The 14,518-nt window shown below is 40.4% G+C and overlaps 1 protein-coding gene across 2 annotated transcripts in view; it reads left to right on the top strand.

Annotated features, from left to right (window-relative positions):
- Positions 1-14,518, top strand: part of JAM2 (junctional adhesion molecule 2) — a 63,513-nt gene that overhangs the window by 39,263 nt on the left and 9,732 nt on the right. For both annotated transcript variants that reach the window (XR_003908548.1, XM_029939110.1), the window contains exons 3-6: positions 1,758-1,868; positions 3,723-3,875; positions 5,943-6,142; positions 8,044-8,143. Coding sequence is in view for 1 of the 2 variants with exons in the window: in XM_029939110.1 (XP_029794970.1) it covers positions 1,758-1,868; positions 3,723-3,875; positions 5,943-6,142; positions 8,044-8,143 (564 nt within the window). In the remaining variant the exon portion in view is untranslated. The remainder of the gene's footprint in view (positions 1-1,757; positions 1,869-3,722; positions 3,876-5,942; positions 6,143-8,043; positions 8,144-14,518) is intronic.

Below are 14,518 nucleotides of genomic sequence, written 5' to 3'. Positions count from 1 at the left end.
AAAGTCACCACCCATTCTCCTTAATCAACAGAACAGAACTGTGTTTCCTCAGACAAGTCCCTCCGCACACATTTGTCTTTGTAGCATTATTGTAAACATGTCTGTAAAATGGTGTCTCTTTGTAATGTAAACCTGCCCTGAAGACTTCAGGCATTCTTGAAAGCAAATTTTGTGGGTTGTTTTTTTTTTTACTCCTTGCCTTTCTTTTCTCTGTTCTGTTTTCTATTTTCCATTACCTTTTATTCTTTTCTAACAATATGGGTCAAACTAAAAGAAAAATTAGAAGCTACATATAAGAAAAAGAAAAATCATAATAATATCACAAAAATAATCGTTGGCTTAATATTTTCATACACATTCCAGCAGGCTTTTTGTCCATATGTGTGTCCATAATTAAAAACCTGGGATAATACAAGTATTGCACTCTAATCTACCATATCATGTAATATCCTGAATTCTTTTTTAAAATAGGATTAAATCTGGGGCGCCTGGGTGGCTCAGTCAGTTGAGCATGCGACTTCGACTTAGGTCAGATCTCACAGTTTGTGAGTTCGAGCCCTGCGTCGGGCTCTGTGCTGACAGCTCAGAGCCTGGAGTCTGCCTCGGATTCTGTGTCTCCCTCTTTCTCAGCTCCTCCCCCACTCACACTCTGCCTCTTGCCCAAAAATATATAAACATAAAAAAATTTTTTTTAAATGGCATTAAATCTCCTACATCAAAATAAGAGGAATGGAAAGGATTTTAACATAATTTCTCTGCTAGTGAAAGATTGGTGCTTTGGGGGTCAAACTATATGCATTGTGGGGAAAAAAGTCTCAGAAATATGAAGGTGACACTCTAGACTGCCTGACTGAAATATTTACAAAAACAGGTTCCTTCTGGCAACTCAAAGCAGACACAGGATTTCTCCCCACCTCAGTCATCTTGTTTGGACAATTAAAAGTGGGGGTTCCTTCAAGGTTCCAGGAATTCTTTAAAGACGTGACTGCAGTACATTTCCTGTAGTAAAGTAACTTAAATGAACTACAAGGAAGCTGTTAAACTAGATGCCAAGACTAAATCTTTTCATAATTTTCTGGATAGAGGTCAGAGTAGGAATCCATGATTTAACAGAAGTCCATACTGGGTGTGTAGCAATACATCCATAGAGAGGGTTGTAAAAGAAAGAATCTGAATGAGAATGTAGCTTCTTGATGGAACGTATATGGATTCCACAGGCTGGGCTAGGTGACTTTCTGAGGCACTGGGTGTGAAGCACCCTCTGTTAACCTCCGTGGCACTTATGGCACTTATCACAATGGAACAAAATTACATGATCTTGTTTGCCTCTAACACCAAACTGTACCCTCCTTGATGACAGAGGCTGGGAATAGTGAGATAAATCATTGACGACCATGACTGCCATTTTTACATTAGTCACTATGTCCAGGCACGTGTGCTTTGCATATATTATTGTATTTGAAGACTCACTTCAACTCTATGAAATTCTGTCTTATTTTACAGATGGTAACTGAGGCTCAAGAAGTAGAGTCAGTAACATAGGGTCATGCAGTTATTATGGAGAAGAGCTAGAATGCTCTCAGGGTTCGTCTTTGGGTCAAGCCAACATGGAGTCGGTTGAAGTGATTTATGAATCAGTGAATGAGTGAATGAATGAATGAAAGAAAAGGAATAGCTTAAGGCTGTTTAACAGTTTACTTAAGTAAAATATAAATTCATAGGGACAACTAAAAAATAAACATTTTTGTTGTTTCTAGAGGCTTTATTAACCTGCAAACACACAAAGAATACCATATACTCCAGATTAGAGTGGAAGAAAGTGGGACAGAGCGGTGTCTCCTTGGTCTACTACCAGCAGTCTCTTCGAGGTAAGACTTGATGAGGTGAGAGCAAGAGAACACCGAGTACAGCCTGGATTCTTTAATTTACAAATAGAAACAGGACAGGGCTAATCATGGAGACTGTGGGGGATTATTTTATTTTATTTTATTTTGTTTTACTTTTTCATCATAACTATACTCTTTAATCCCTATCCCATATTTCCCCCATCCCCCTACCCATCTCCCCTTTGGTAACCATCAGTTTTTTCTCTATAATTAGGAGTCTATCTCTTGGTTTGTCTTTGTCTCTCTCTGGTTTTTTCCCTGTGTTCATTTGTTTCTTAAATTCCACATATGAGTAAAATCATATGGCATTTGTCTTTCTCTGACTGATTTCTTTCTTTTAGCTTAATAGCCTCTAGCTCTATCCATATTGTTGCAAGTGGCAAAATTTCATTCTTTTTATGGCTGAATGATATTCTTTTGTATATATACCTCATCTTCTTTATCCATACATCTATCGATGGACACTTAGGCTGCTTCCTCAGTTTGGCTGTTGTAAATAACACACTGCAATAAACATAGGGGTGCATGTTATCGCTCTGAGAATTTTTGTATCTTTTGTGTAAATGCCCAGTGATATGATAGTTCTATTTTTAATGTTTGAGGAACTTCCATACAGTTTTCCACAATAGTTGCACCAGTTTGGATTCCCACCAGCAGTGCACAAGTGTTCTTTTTTCTCTACAACTTCACCAACATTTGTTGTTTCTTATGTTCTTGATGTTAGCCATCTCACTGATGTGTGGTGGTATCTGATTGTACTTTTGATTTGCATTTCCCTCATGAGGTGTGTTTTTGAGCATCTTTTCATGTGTCTGTTGGCCATCGGTGTGTATCTTTGTTGGAGAAATGTCTGTTCATGTCTTCTGACCATTTTTAAATTGGATTATTTGTTTTGGGGTATTGAGTCATATCAGTTCTTTATATATTTTGGACATATATTTTGGACATATATTTTGGATATATAGCCCTTTAGCAAATACATGATTCGCAAATATCTTCTTCCATTCCATAGGTTGCCTTTTAATTTTGTTAATTGTCTCCTTCATTGAAGAAACTTTTTATTTTGATGTAGTCCTAGTAGTTTATTTTTTGCTGTTATTTCTCTTGCCTCAGGAGATCTCTCTAGGAAAATGTTGCTATGGCCGCTGTCAGAAAAATTACTACCTGTGCTTTCTTTGAGGATTTTTATGGTTTCACGTCTCACATTTAGGTCTTTAATCCATTTTGAGTTTATTTTTGTGTGGGGTGAAAGAGAATATGTCTTGTAAGTATGAGATGAAGCCGGCGGTGACTGAGGCCTAGAACATGACACCCCAAAAATAGGACAGAGAACAGAAGAAGGTGAACTCCATGGAGACCCTGGGACCTTCATGTCTCAGCTCATTTATAAAGGGTGTAAAATGCAATTGTTCTTGCTTGCGCAGGAGATTAGGCTCTTGAGAGAAAGGAAGAAGAGACGGTGTGGAAGTGAGATGGAGGGTCACTGCTCAGTTGTCCTCATGTTACCCTATTTCCATATCACCATCTAGAAAGCAAGGCCATCACTAAAAAGACTAAAGAGTCAAGACTTAGACTTAGGGGAGGAGGGCAAATAGAAGATAAATACCACTACCATTTGGTAGGGCTTTATTTTTAATTTTTTATACATTTCTTTCCACTTCCTGTTTTTCCTGTTGAATATGTAATGAGCTTTTAAAGTATTGATAATAATAGATGAAATGCTAAAACAATTTACCTCTAAATAATTCAGTGCTTAGAAGGACAAATAGAATAAAAATGAAGTGACTTGAGGAAGGTAGTTGCGTTATTTTTAATACCATTGTCTTTTTCCAAAAGGTGATTTAAAACATCGAGCCGATATGATAGATTACAATATACGGATCAAAAATGTTACAAGAAATGATGCTGGGAAATATCGTTGTGAAGTTAGTGCCCCACGGGAGAAGGGCCAAAACCTGGAAGAAGATACGGTCATTCTGGAAGTACTAGGTATGAAGGGCTTGTATCTCTGGGATCACTGTTCCCCACCCTCATCCCCATCACCCGGCCCTGGGGCAATGAGGCAACCTGGGACCCCAGTCAGGAAAGTTCTAGAAATCACCACCTTTCCTGCAAAATCTTGGCTATATCTCCTTTCACCTAATTTGCTGCTGAAATTTTATGCTTACTCATTTGTTCTGACAAAATCTCTTCTCATTTAAGATTGAGGTAAATCTAATGGCCCTATCCTGTACATAAGAGCATTTCCCTAAGAGTTTATTTTTCAGTATCTTTCAGTAGATGTGGTCTTGTATCTCTTACAATGTAAAATCCTATCATATAGGATGATGGAAAGGCAATAAAACAAAAAAGTAGGTCGGAGAAAAGAGTTAGAAGTTATCTGGTAAAGAAGGGAAATGAGCATTTACTGTGCAGCTAGCTGTATTAGCCTTTTTCATGTATGTAATTTTACTTAATCTTCACTGACTACTTCATTTTTATAGATGAGAAAATAGAAGCTAAGTGACTTACCCAAGTCTACAGAGCCAATAAGTGTCTGGACCAGGATTTGGATCCTGGCGGAGTTGACTCCAGAGCCAATATATCTAGTTACTGTGAGAATCATTGATAGATACTAATCGCTCATGATGACAATTGATGTAGGAACATGATCTTTTCTTCTCCATAGATGTTAATATAAACCGTTGATCATGGAGAGCCAAATCACTCCTCTTTTTTCTATATAACCCAGGGTCTTCTAAAATACTAGTGATGCACTAGTATAGTAGAAATTTAATTCAGAAGACCTTGCAGCAGATTCAGCTGGTACATTAGTCTTCCATTGCTATGTAACAAAGGATCACAAACCTAGCAGCTGGAAACACCACCCACTTATGAGCTCACAGTTCTGTAGACCAGAAGTCCAGGAGACAAGGCTGTCCTCTCTGCCTGGAGTATCATAAGAATGAAATCAGGAAGTCAGCTGGGCTGAGTTCTTGTCTGAAGGCTCTGGGGAAACGTCTGCTGCTAAGCCCACTGTTGTTGGCACATATCAGTTCCTGTGGCTGTACAACTAAGTCTCCATCCCATGCTGGCTAGAAGCTGGGGGCCACATTCGGCTCCTGGAGGCACCGCATTCCTTGTCACGTGGTCCTCTTCACCCACAGTCCAACAAAAGCATGTTGAATCCCTCCTGGGCTTTGAATGTCTGACTTTCCCTTCTGTGACCAATCAGAGAAGATGACTTTTCAAGGGGTCATGTGATTAGGTCAGACCCATCTATGTAATCTCCCCTATTTTATTTTTATTTATTTATTTATTTAATGTAATTTATTGTCAGGTTGGTTTCCATATAATACCCAATGCTCATCCCAACAAGTGCCCTCCTCCATGCCCATCACCCGGCCCTCTCCCCCGCCCCCATCAACCCTTGGTTTGTTTTCAGTATTTAAGAGTCTCTTATGGTTTGCCTCCCTCCCTCTCCTTAACTATTTTTTCTCCCCCTCTCCTCCCCCATGGTCCTCTATTAAGTTTCTCCTGTTCCACATATAAGTGAAAACATATGGTATCTGTCTTTCTCTGCCTGACTTATTTCACTTAGCATGACACCCTTGAGTTCCATCCATGTTACTAAAAATGGCCAGATTCATTGCCATGTGGTATTCCATTGTATATATAAACCACATCTTGATCCATTTGTCAGTTGATGGATATTTAGGCTCTTTCCACGTGTAGTCTCCCTATTTTAAAAGACAATAGGTTTGGGACCTTTGTTACATCTCCACAATCTCTTCAAAGTAGTACCGAGATTAGTATTTATGGTCTAGAATCAGGTCTAGAAAGGGCATATATCACTTTTCCACATGCCATTGGCCAGAACTCAAGTATATGACTCCATCTGGCTGCAAGGGGCCTGGCAAACATGGTCTAGCTGTGTGCCCATGAAGAAAGGAAATGGATCCCTTGAACAAGTAGCCAGTCTCTCTCACGGGTGTCCAATAAATCCATCTTTACCTAGCTGTTAAAATCCTTGGCTAGCTTAGAAATACCCAGTGCCCTTTGATTTCCATCCTTCAGTGGCGCCAGCAGTTCCATCATGTAACATCCCCAGCTCTGCTCTGAGCGGAACTGTGGTAGAGCTGCGATGTCAAGACAAAGAAGGGAATCCGGCTCCTGAGTACCTGTGGTTTAAAGATGGCACCCCTTTGTTGGAGAATCGAAAACTTGGCTACCACGCCAACAGCTCATATACAGTGGATTCAAAATCTGGGACTCTGGTAGGTCATGTTACACATTGGCCTAATAGCTGTCTTGTATTTGGAGAAGAAAAATGAATAGAACTGGAATGATGGAGAATAGAGGGCTGATAACCATTGCTTAAGTGGAGGGGGCGGGGCGGCAAGAAGGATGGCCCATGCCCAGGGAAGTGATGGGAAAGGAGATGGGAAGACAATACAGAGAACTAATAATAAAAATTTTAACAAATCTCAGAAGGTTTGTTTCTTCAATCTACTCGCACCCAGTAGCATTTACACACTAGATCCTCCGGTAAATAATAAAGCATATTGTTGGAAGTGGCTCCTTGAGGAGGGCCACACTGGCCCTTGCAGTCAGCGGGCTCAGTCAGCAGGTCCGATAAATTTTACACTAAGACCTTGGGCAGAAAACCTGCCATCACACTTCGCTATATTTACTTTTCAAATTTATTTTTTCTCAGAGCAGGTGATAAAAGCCCCAAGGTGAGTTTGAGATGATACAGACTCACCTCCCCCACTTGGCCTCAAACCTTGAAATCTCTTATGATGTTAAAGCGATGCACCAGGGCAGGGCAGGGGTGGGTTACTTCCTGTGGATGGATGATAATGACTTCCTTTCAATTATTAGTTATGCACTAGTAAATCATTTATGGTTTTAGTCTGACTTATTGTTAATATTTACCCTTGGCCTTGCATTCCTGGTGAATATTTTTACAGTCTGGCTTTGGGGGCAGGGAGAGATGACGTCATAACGTGAAGTACACGAGGAGAAGCTTTCTGTCCCATCACGTAGAAGCATATACAAAAGAAAGTGATGTAGGTAGTGGGAGATGAAAAGTGAGAGAGAAAAGGGAGTTCATGGATCAAAAGCCTGGCTGCTTTTAGGAACACATATTGCATGAGGATCTAAGACAATGAGGAGGTGGTCCTTAGAGATTATGCGTGTCAAGGATGCAGTCAACAGTGACCGCTGCAGCATTGAGGGTGTGACAGGAGGGCAGCGAAAGAGGGATTCTGAGTACCCCTCTCAGCCTCTGCACTGGCAGGGTCCTTTATGGTGTCCAGGACCCACTGCGTTCTCTCCCTCCCTCCTCCTCCTGCCTCCTCCCTCCCTCCCTCCTACCTTCCCTCTCTCCACCTTTCCTTCCCTCCTTCCTTCCTCCCTCCTCCTCCCTCCCTTCCTCCTTCCTCCCTCCTCCTCCCTCCCTCCCTCATTCCTTCCTTCCTTCCTTCCTCCTCCCTGCCTTCCTTCCAGACATTCACCAAGGGAATAAATCCACTAATAACAATTATGAAGCCTGTAATACCAAAGTCTTACCTTTCAGTTATTTTGGCAGAGAGTAGAAGGGGCAAAGATTAGACCTTTATCCTTCCAGAATTTTCAAGAATTCTACAACTGAGAGAATTTGTAACCCTCCGAACTACACTGATTACAATCTTCCTAGACCCTAAGCTACTTCCTGGTAGTAGTTCTGGCCCTTTAGAGGAAGTGTTGACTGTTTGCTGCTGCAGGGAAATCACTTGTGGCTGAGAAAGCTGCATTAGCCCTTTCAGACCAAGGGGGCCTGCCTTTCCATGTGATGTGTCCTAGGAATTAGAAATTCCAACAAAACATCTTACAACCATGTGCTATAAACTTTAAAAAATGCCCACTGCCTTCTTGACCATACCACTTCCTCAGTATCACAAAAGCAAGACACTTCCCCATATATATATTTACGTCCTTCTCTGTCAAAATAAACAGCTGTTTACCCCTTGAAATCATGGCAGATTTTTGGATTCACGGTAAAGGTATAAAAAAGGTCATGAAAACGGAAAGACCAACTTATTGCTAAAATTCAATTCAAGGGACGTGGTTACTTTAGGAGTCTCCTTAGAGATTTATTGCTTAAAATATATGTTTATTTTTCCTCCACAAACAGCAATTTAACACTGTTTCAAAACTAGACAGTGGGGTATATTCCTGTGAAGCCTTTAATTCCATCGGACGCAGCAGGTGTAGCGGGAAGCGGATGCAAGTAGGTAAGCAAGAGGTACGGGGAGGAACAGTGGCCGGCAGTCAGAGCGCGCAAGTGCTTGGGGAGAGGAAGGAGCAAGGGGTCGGATCAGGCAGAGCGATTTGAAAGATAAACCAGAGGAGTGTTTAAAATTCGCTTGGAGGGGCACCTGGGTGGCTGGGACGGTTAAGCGTCCGGATTCGGTTCAGGTCAGATCTCACGGTTCGTGGGTTCGAGCCCTGCGTCGGGCTCTGTGCTGACTGCTAGCTCAGAGCCTGGAGCCTGTTTCAGATTCTGTGTTTTCCTCTCTCTCTGACCCTCCCCTGCTCGCGCTGTCTCTCTTTGTCTCTCAAAAATAAATAAAAAGCATTAAAAAAATAAAAATAAAATAAAATTCGCTTGGATATAATGTGTTGCAAAAAGCAAACATTCTGTTCTTAGTTTGTCTCCCAAACAAGCCAAGAATGTTTAGCATTATACTTTCCAAGTTTTTTAATGGTTCAGATAATTGCTTTAAAAATACGCTTGCCTAGGCAGTCTTCTTTCAAACAAACGCTATGAGTGTTACAAATTGCCCAGGGTCAAGGATTCGGTATGGGATTGGATTTCCAGCTCTGTCACTTCCTACCTCCATATTCTTAGGCAAATTATTTAGCCTCAGCACCCCCCCCCCCCGCAATGGAATTAGTAATATGCTTTCTTCATGGGGTTATTATGAAAAGTCAACTCATCAGTATTTGAGGGGGTGCCTGCCTGGCTCAGTCGGTAGAGCGAGTGACTCTTGATCTCAGAGTCGGGAGTGCAAGTCCCATGTTGGGAGTAGAGTTTAGTTAAAAAAAAAAAAAAAACAATTCAATATTTGAAAGGGTTACAATAATACTGGCATATCGTTGGCTATTTTAGTTGTTATTATCAGGTTATTGCTGGTAATTTTTTTCAATCCCTTAAAATACGGTGCTTCACTTATCACAGAAGAGGTTCTCAAGGCAAAAATAATTAAAATTCAATAAAATTAGTACTCAGGAATCTTTTCAGATGATATGAGCTTCAAAGCAGATTTTTTTTTTATTTTGTTTTGAATAATTTGGTTCAATGCTCCCTTTGTGAAAGTCCTGTGTTTTGCAGGTGTGTAATGGAGAGAGGTAGCTAGAGATGGCACCTGTGGGGTGAAAGGTCACTCAGGAAGGCTGCACCCTGAAGCTGAGGACCCACGGCTCCCCTTGGCTCAGGAGTTTGTCTTCACCTCTGTGAGGTCGTTTTTGCAGTGTGCTCAGAGATACGTAGATACAGGCACGCTAATCTGTGTTGTTTATGTACAGTTAAACTCTTGGTGTTTAAATTCTCTTTTAAATTTTTTTAATGTTTTATTTATTTTTGAGACAGAGAGAGAGAGCAGGAGCGCAGAGGGGCAGAGAGAGAGGGAGACACAAAATCTGAAGCAGGCTCCAGGCTCTGAGCTGTCAGCACAGAGCCCAATGCGGGGCTCAAACCCACAAACGTGAGATCATGACCTGAGCCAAAGTCGAACACTTAACCAACTGAGCCACCCAGTTCTCTTTTAAAGAAAATATAGTCTTGTTAGACTCAGGATACCGTAAAGTATAAGATACTCAGTAGTGTGTTCTAATTTCCACAAGTGTCTTTTTGAAATTCAGAGATACATATTATCCACCAAATTCACACAAGTGTTGATAGTTACAGTCAAACTAAGTATTTGCTTAAAATATCAGAAAACATCCTTCTTGGGGCTCCTCAGTAGCTCAGTCGGTTAAGCGTCTCACTTCAGACCAGGTCATGATCTCACGGTTTGTGAGTTCAAGCCCCACATTGGGCTCTGTGCTGACAGCTCGGAGCCTAGAGCCTGCTTTGGATTCTGTGCCCCTGCACCGCTTGTGCTCTGTCTCTATCTCTCTCTCTCAAAAATAAAAATAAACATTTAAAAAAAAAACAGTATCCCTCTTAGTGCTGCTTTGGAGTTATCATTAGAAAAATTTATCAGAACAGTGTTACCCTGAATTCATTCATTCACATACTATCCTCATGGTTTTTTTACTATAACCTTATACCCCCTGCACTATTACTATTTTAGTTTTTTGTCTTTACACAGCCCTATTTAATTTCACTGCCTAATTTAGTCTCACCTTAAGAAACAATATAGAAGTCATGGTTTTAACATACTCGTTAATGTTTTCTTCCTGGCCTGGAGTAAATAAATACATAATAGATGAATCTTAGTTGTTTGTGTTTTGCTAGTATCACCACTTTAATTTAACTAAGATTTTCAGGGGCACCTGGGTGGCTCAGTCAGTTAAGCGTCCGACTTCAGCTCAGGTCATGATCTCATGGTTCATGGGTTCGAGCCCTGCATCAGTCTCTGTGCTGACAGCTCAGTGCCCGGAGCCTGCTTCAGATTCTGTATCTCCCTCTCTCTCTGCCCCTCCCCTACTCATGCTCTGTCTCTCTCTGTCTCAAAAATAAATAAACTATAAAAAAAATTTTTTTATAACTAGGATTTTCACACTATCTCCTCTTTCTAGTATAAATTAGCTTATAAGTTAAAATTAGTTTGTTTAATGCTCATCCATTGATCCTGGGAATTTATATCTTTTGAAATACATGAGAAATCATGAAATCACATGTCAAGGGATTTTTTTAAACCATCACCAATAACTTGTAACTGCAAAAAGAATCTGTTAACTGTTCTAAAAAAGCTCTTTTTGAAGTTCAGGAAGAAGGTAAATCATGGATCTGGTGATTATTCCCAAGCTGCCCCCGTCAAACTCAAGACCTCCACTCACACTTAGTATTTTAACAGTTTGGCTCTTTTCCTTTCAGTCACCTTAAGGATACCTGCCTTTCATAGTGGACTTTTTTTCCCAAAGAAAGAACACAATAGGTTTGTGTGTGTTCCATTGTCTCGTTAGTGTCACAAGGCACCTACTTGCTCACTATCATCTCCTGGCAAGCGGCAGATGCATGAGGACAACTTACCTCTAACTTACAAGAGTCCTTCCATTTCACTAAAAAAAGTAAAATAAAATTTATACCGTGTCTTCCAGGATAAGACACCTTTTTTTGTTGTTGTTAGATGTCAAGCTCACTGTCAAACCAAGACACATTTTTGTCAGATAATAACCTTGAGGTTGAAACCTTCATAGATACCACATTATTTGACTACTACTACAAAAAAAAAAAATAGTAGCTACTGTTTAGTTCTAAGGAGTTTCATTTTGAAAAAAAATTTTTTTTAATGTTTTTAATTTATTTTAAGAGACAGAGAGAGACAGCGAGAGCAGGGGGTGGTCAGAAAGAGAGGGAGATACAGAATCCAAAGCAGTCTCCAGGCTCTGAGCTAGCTGTCAGCACAGAGCCCGACGCGGGGCTCGAACCCACAAACAGATCATGACCTGAGCCAAAGCCAGATGCTCAACCGACTGAGCCACCCAGGCACCCCGGAAGTTTCATTTTGAAGTTATCAGTTTGCCTTAGATTATGATTATTGTAGATTTTCCCCCATTAATTTCATTTGCCTTAGATTGTGAATATTGTAGGGACCCTGGGTGGCTCAGTCAGTTAAGCGTTTCACTTCAGCTCAGGTTGTGATCTCACAGTTTGTGAGTTTGAGCCCCGCATCAGGCTCTGCGCTGAAAGTGTAGAGTCTTCTTGGGATTCTCTCTCTCCCCCTCTCTCTCTGTCCCTCTCCCACTTGCACTTTCTCTCTCTAAATAAACTTTAAAAAAAAGATTATGAATATTGTGGATATTCCCTCTCCATTATTTTTACAAAGATTTTTTGTTTTTAAAGATTTTTTATTTACTTTTGAAAGAAAGGGAGAGAGAGAGAGGAGAGAGAAAATCCCAACCAGGCTCCGCGCTATTAGCACAGAGCCTGACTGACACTAGCTCAAACCTACAAACCATGAGATCATGACCTGAGCTAATATCAAGAGTTGGATGCTTAACTGACTGAGCCACCCAGGCGCCCCTCCACCATTTTTTAAAGTAAATAAATATCTGGATCTCATTGATCTCTGAATACTCAAGAAAAAATGAACTGGGTTTATTTATTTTTATTTTTTTAGTGGGGGAGGACGGAGAAAGAGAGGGAGACACAGAATCTGAAGCAGGCTCCAGATGGGGCTCGAACTCATGAACTGTGAGATCATGACCTAAGCCGAAGTCAGATGCTTAACCAACCGAGCCCCCAAGGTGCTCCTGAGTTGTTGTCATTGTAGTTTTTTTAAGATTTTACTTTTAAGTAATCTCTATACCCAGCATGGTGCTTTAACTTACAACCCTGAGATCAAGAGTCACATACTCTACCAATTGAGCCAGCTAGGTGACCCTAAGAATGAAATGAGTTTATACTAAGCAATAATTAATGTCTTCTACTCTGGTCAAATTACTCAGCCTTTCAAAAGACATATCCAGTTTTCTTTCTTAAAAAAATCAGTTAACAGGGGTGCCTGTGTGGCTCAGTCAGTTAAGTGTCTGACCGGCTCAAGTCATGGGTTTGAGCCCCACATCAGGCTTTGTGCTGATAGCTCAGAGCCTGGAGTCTGCTTTGGATTCTGTCTCCCTTGCTCTCTGCCCCTCCCTCGCTCATGGTCTGTCTGTCTTTCTCAAAAATAAATAAACATTTTTAAAAATCAGTTAATATTTCAGAGATATATGAGAAAATTAATAACACTTGGCATTAGATTAGAAAAAAATTTTGTGGCTGGGTGGCTCAGTTGGTTAAGCATCCAACTTTGGCTCAGGTCATGCATGATCTCACGGTTCATGAGTTCAAGCCCCGCATTGGGCTCTGTGCTGACAGCTAGCTCAGAGCCTGGAGCCTGCTTCAGATTCTGTGTCTCCCTCTCTCTACCCCTCCCCTACTTACCCTCTGTCTCTCTTTCTCTCTCTCTTTCTCTCTCTCAAAAAAAAAGAAAAATTAAAAAAAATTTGAGACCAGAAAGTTTTATGATAAGCATATCCACTTAAATAATATTTCTTTTAAACAATCTTTCCCAAATGGTGCAATGCTTTTAAATATCTAAAATTTCTGTTGAGAAAATGCTACCTAAAATTTTCTCCAAGTTATTTAATCACATTATAACTAATACTTGCTTTTAAAAAGAAGAACACTTTGAAGAATCGTCCCTTTAAAAAGTATAGGTAATTTACATATTAATCAATACACAGGCAGTATCCAAATGACAGAAGAGTGTGGCTTATGAAATCCTCATGGACAAGCTGGAGGAATGTGATCCAAATTAACTTTCTGATGGATTCACACATAGTTGGATCCCATACCCAGAGGGTGTGATAGATCCCATTACGTGATGGTGTGTGTGTGTGTGTGTGTGTGTGTGTGTGTGTGTGTAATAGTCTCTTCCATAGTTCTTTCTCTAACACAATCATAATCATCGTTTTATTAATTACTTGAATGAGGGTAATTTTTGACGCAGCTCCCAATTACAGAAGTATTAATCTTGAAAGGTTAATAATCTAATTCTTGGAATCTGAAAAAAACCTCACAAGTTGGTAACATGGTAGTGATTTCAAAGTGAGGTCCAAAAAAATCCAGTTATCCTACGTTAGAGGGAAGATGACTTAATAACAACAGGAAAAGTCTTGGGGAGTTTAGTTCATTTTAAACCTAATGGGATGACAGCTTAGTGGCATATATATGTATGTGAGTGTGTATGTATGTATGTGGACACACACACAAGCCTGATTAAACTCAAGAAAGGTGTTACTGACTCACAGTTTCATAGAACAACAGTCACACAGCTTTCTTTGGAGCCGAATGAGTTTTCCATTGTTGGTAAAAATGACACAGATGATGATGTAGAATTTTAAGTAGAATTTGGGGGGATACGGTGGTAGAATACTTGAACTCACTGAACTTTGAAGGTTACTTCCAATGTGATATTTAATCTTTTGAAGTATTTATCTCTCCAAATGAATGCTGGAGCATATACCATACATGTTATTTCTGAATCACAGAATTTCTTTAAGATTCTTGCAAAACTTAATGCTTACTTTTTTAAGTTTATTTATTTTGACAGAGGGAGCGTGTATGCAAGAGGGTCAGAGAGAGAGAGAAAAAGGGAGAGAGAGAATCCCAGGCAGGCCCTTCACAGAGCCTGACCTGGGGCTCAATCCCATGAGCAGTGAAATCATGACCTGAGCCGAAATGAAGAGTCAGCTGCTTAACTGACTGAATCGCCCAGGTGCCCCTCAAAACTTAATTGTAAATATTTTCAAGCAATTTCGAACCTTGTCCTGGAAGTGAAACAGTTGAACAGGCTTCAACAGCATGAAACGATCCGTGTTTATGGTATAGCTCTCAAGGGGAGCGTTTTTGAATGTTTTCAATTTAATGACTACATCAGTCCCTCTGTCTGAGGCAA

The sequence above is a fragment of the Suricata suricatta genome, chromosome 5, assembly GCF_006229205.1.
Source record: "Suricata suricatta isolate VVHF042 chromosome 5, meerkat_22Aug2017_6uvM2_HiC, whole genome shotgun sequence".
Classification (NCBI taxonomy): Eukaryota; Metazoa; Chordata; class Mammalia; order Carnivora; family Herpestidae; genus Suricata; species Suricata suricatta.
This window is presented reverse-complemented; position numbering and strand designations above follow the sequence as displayed.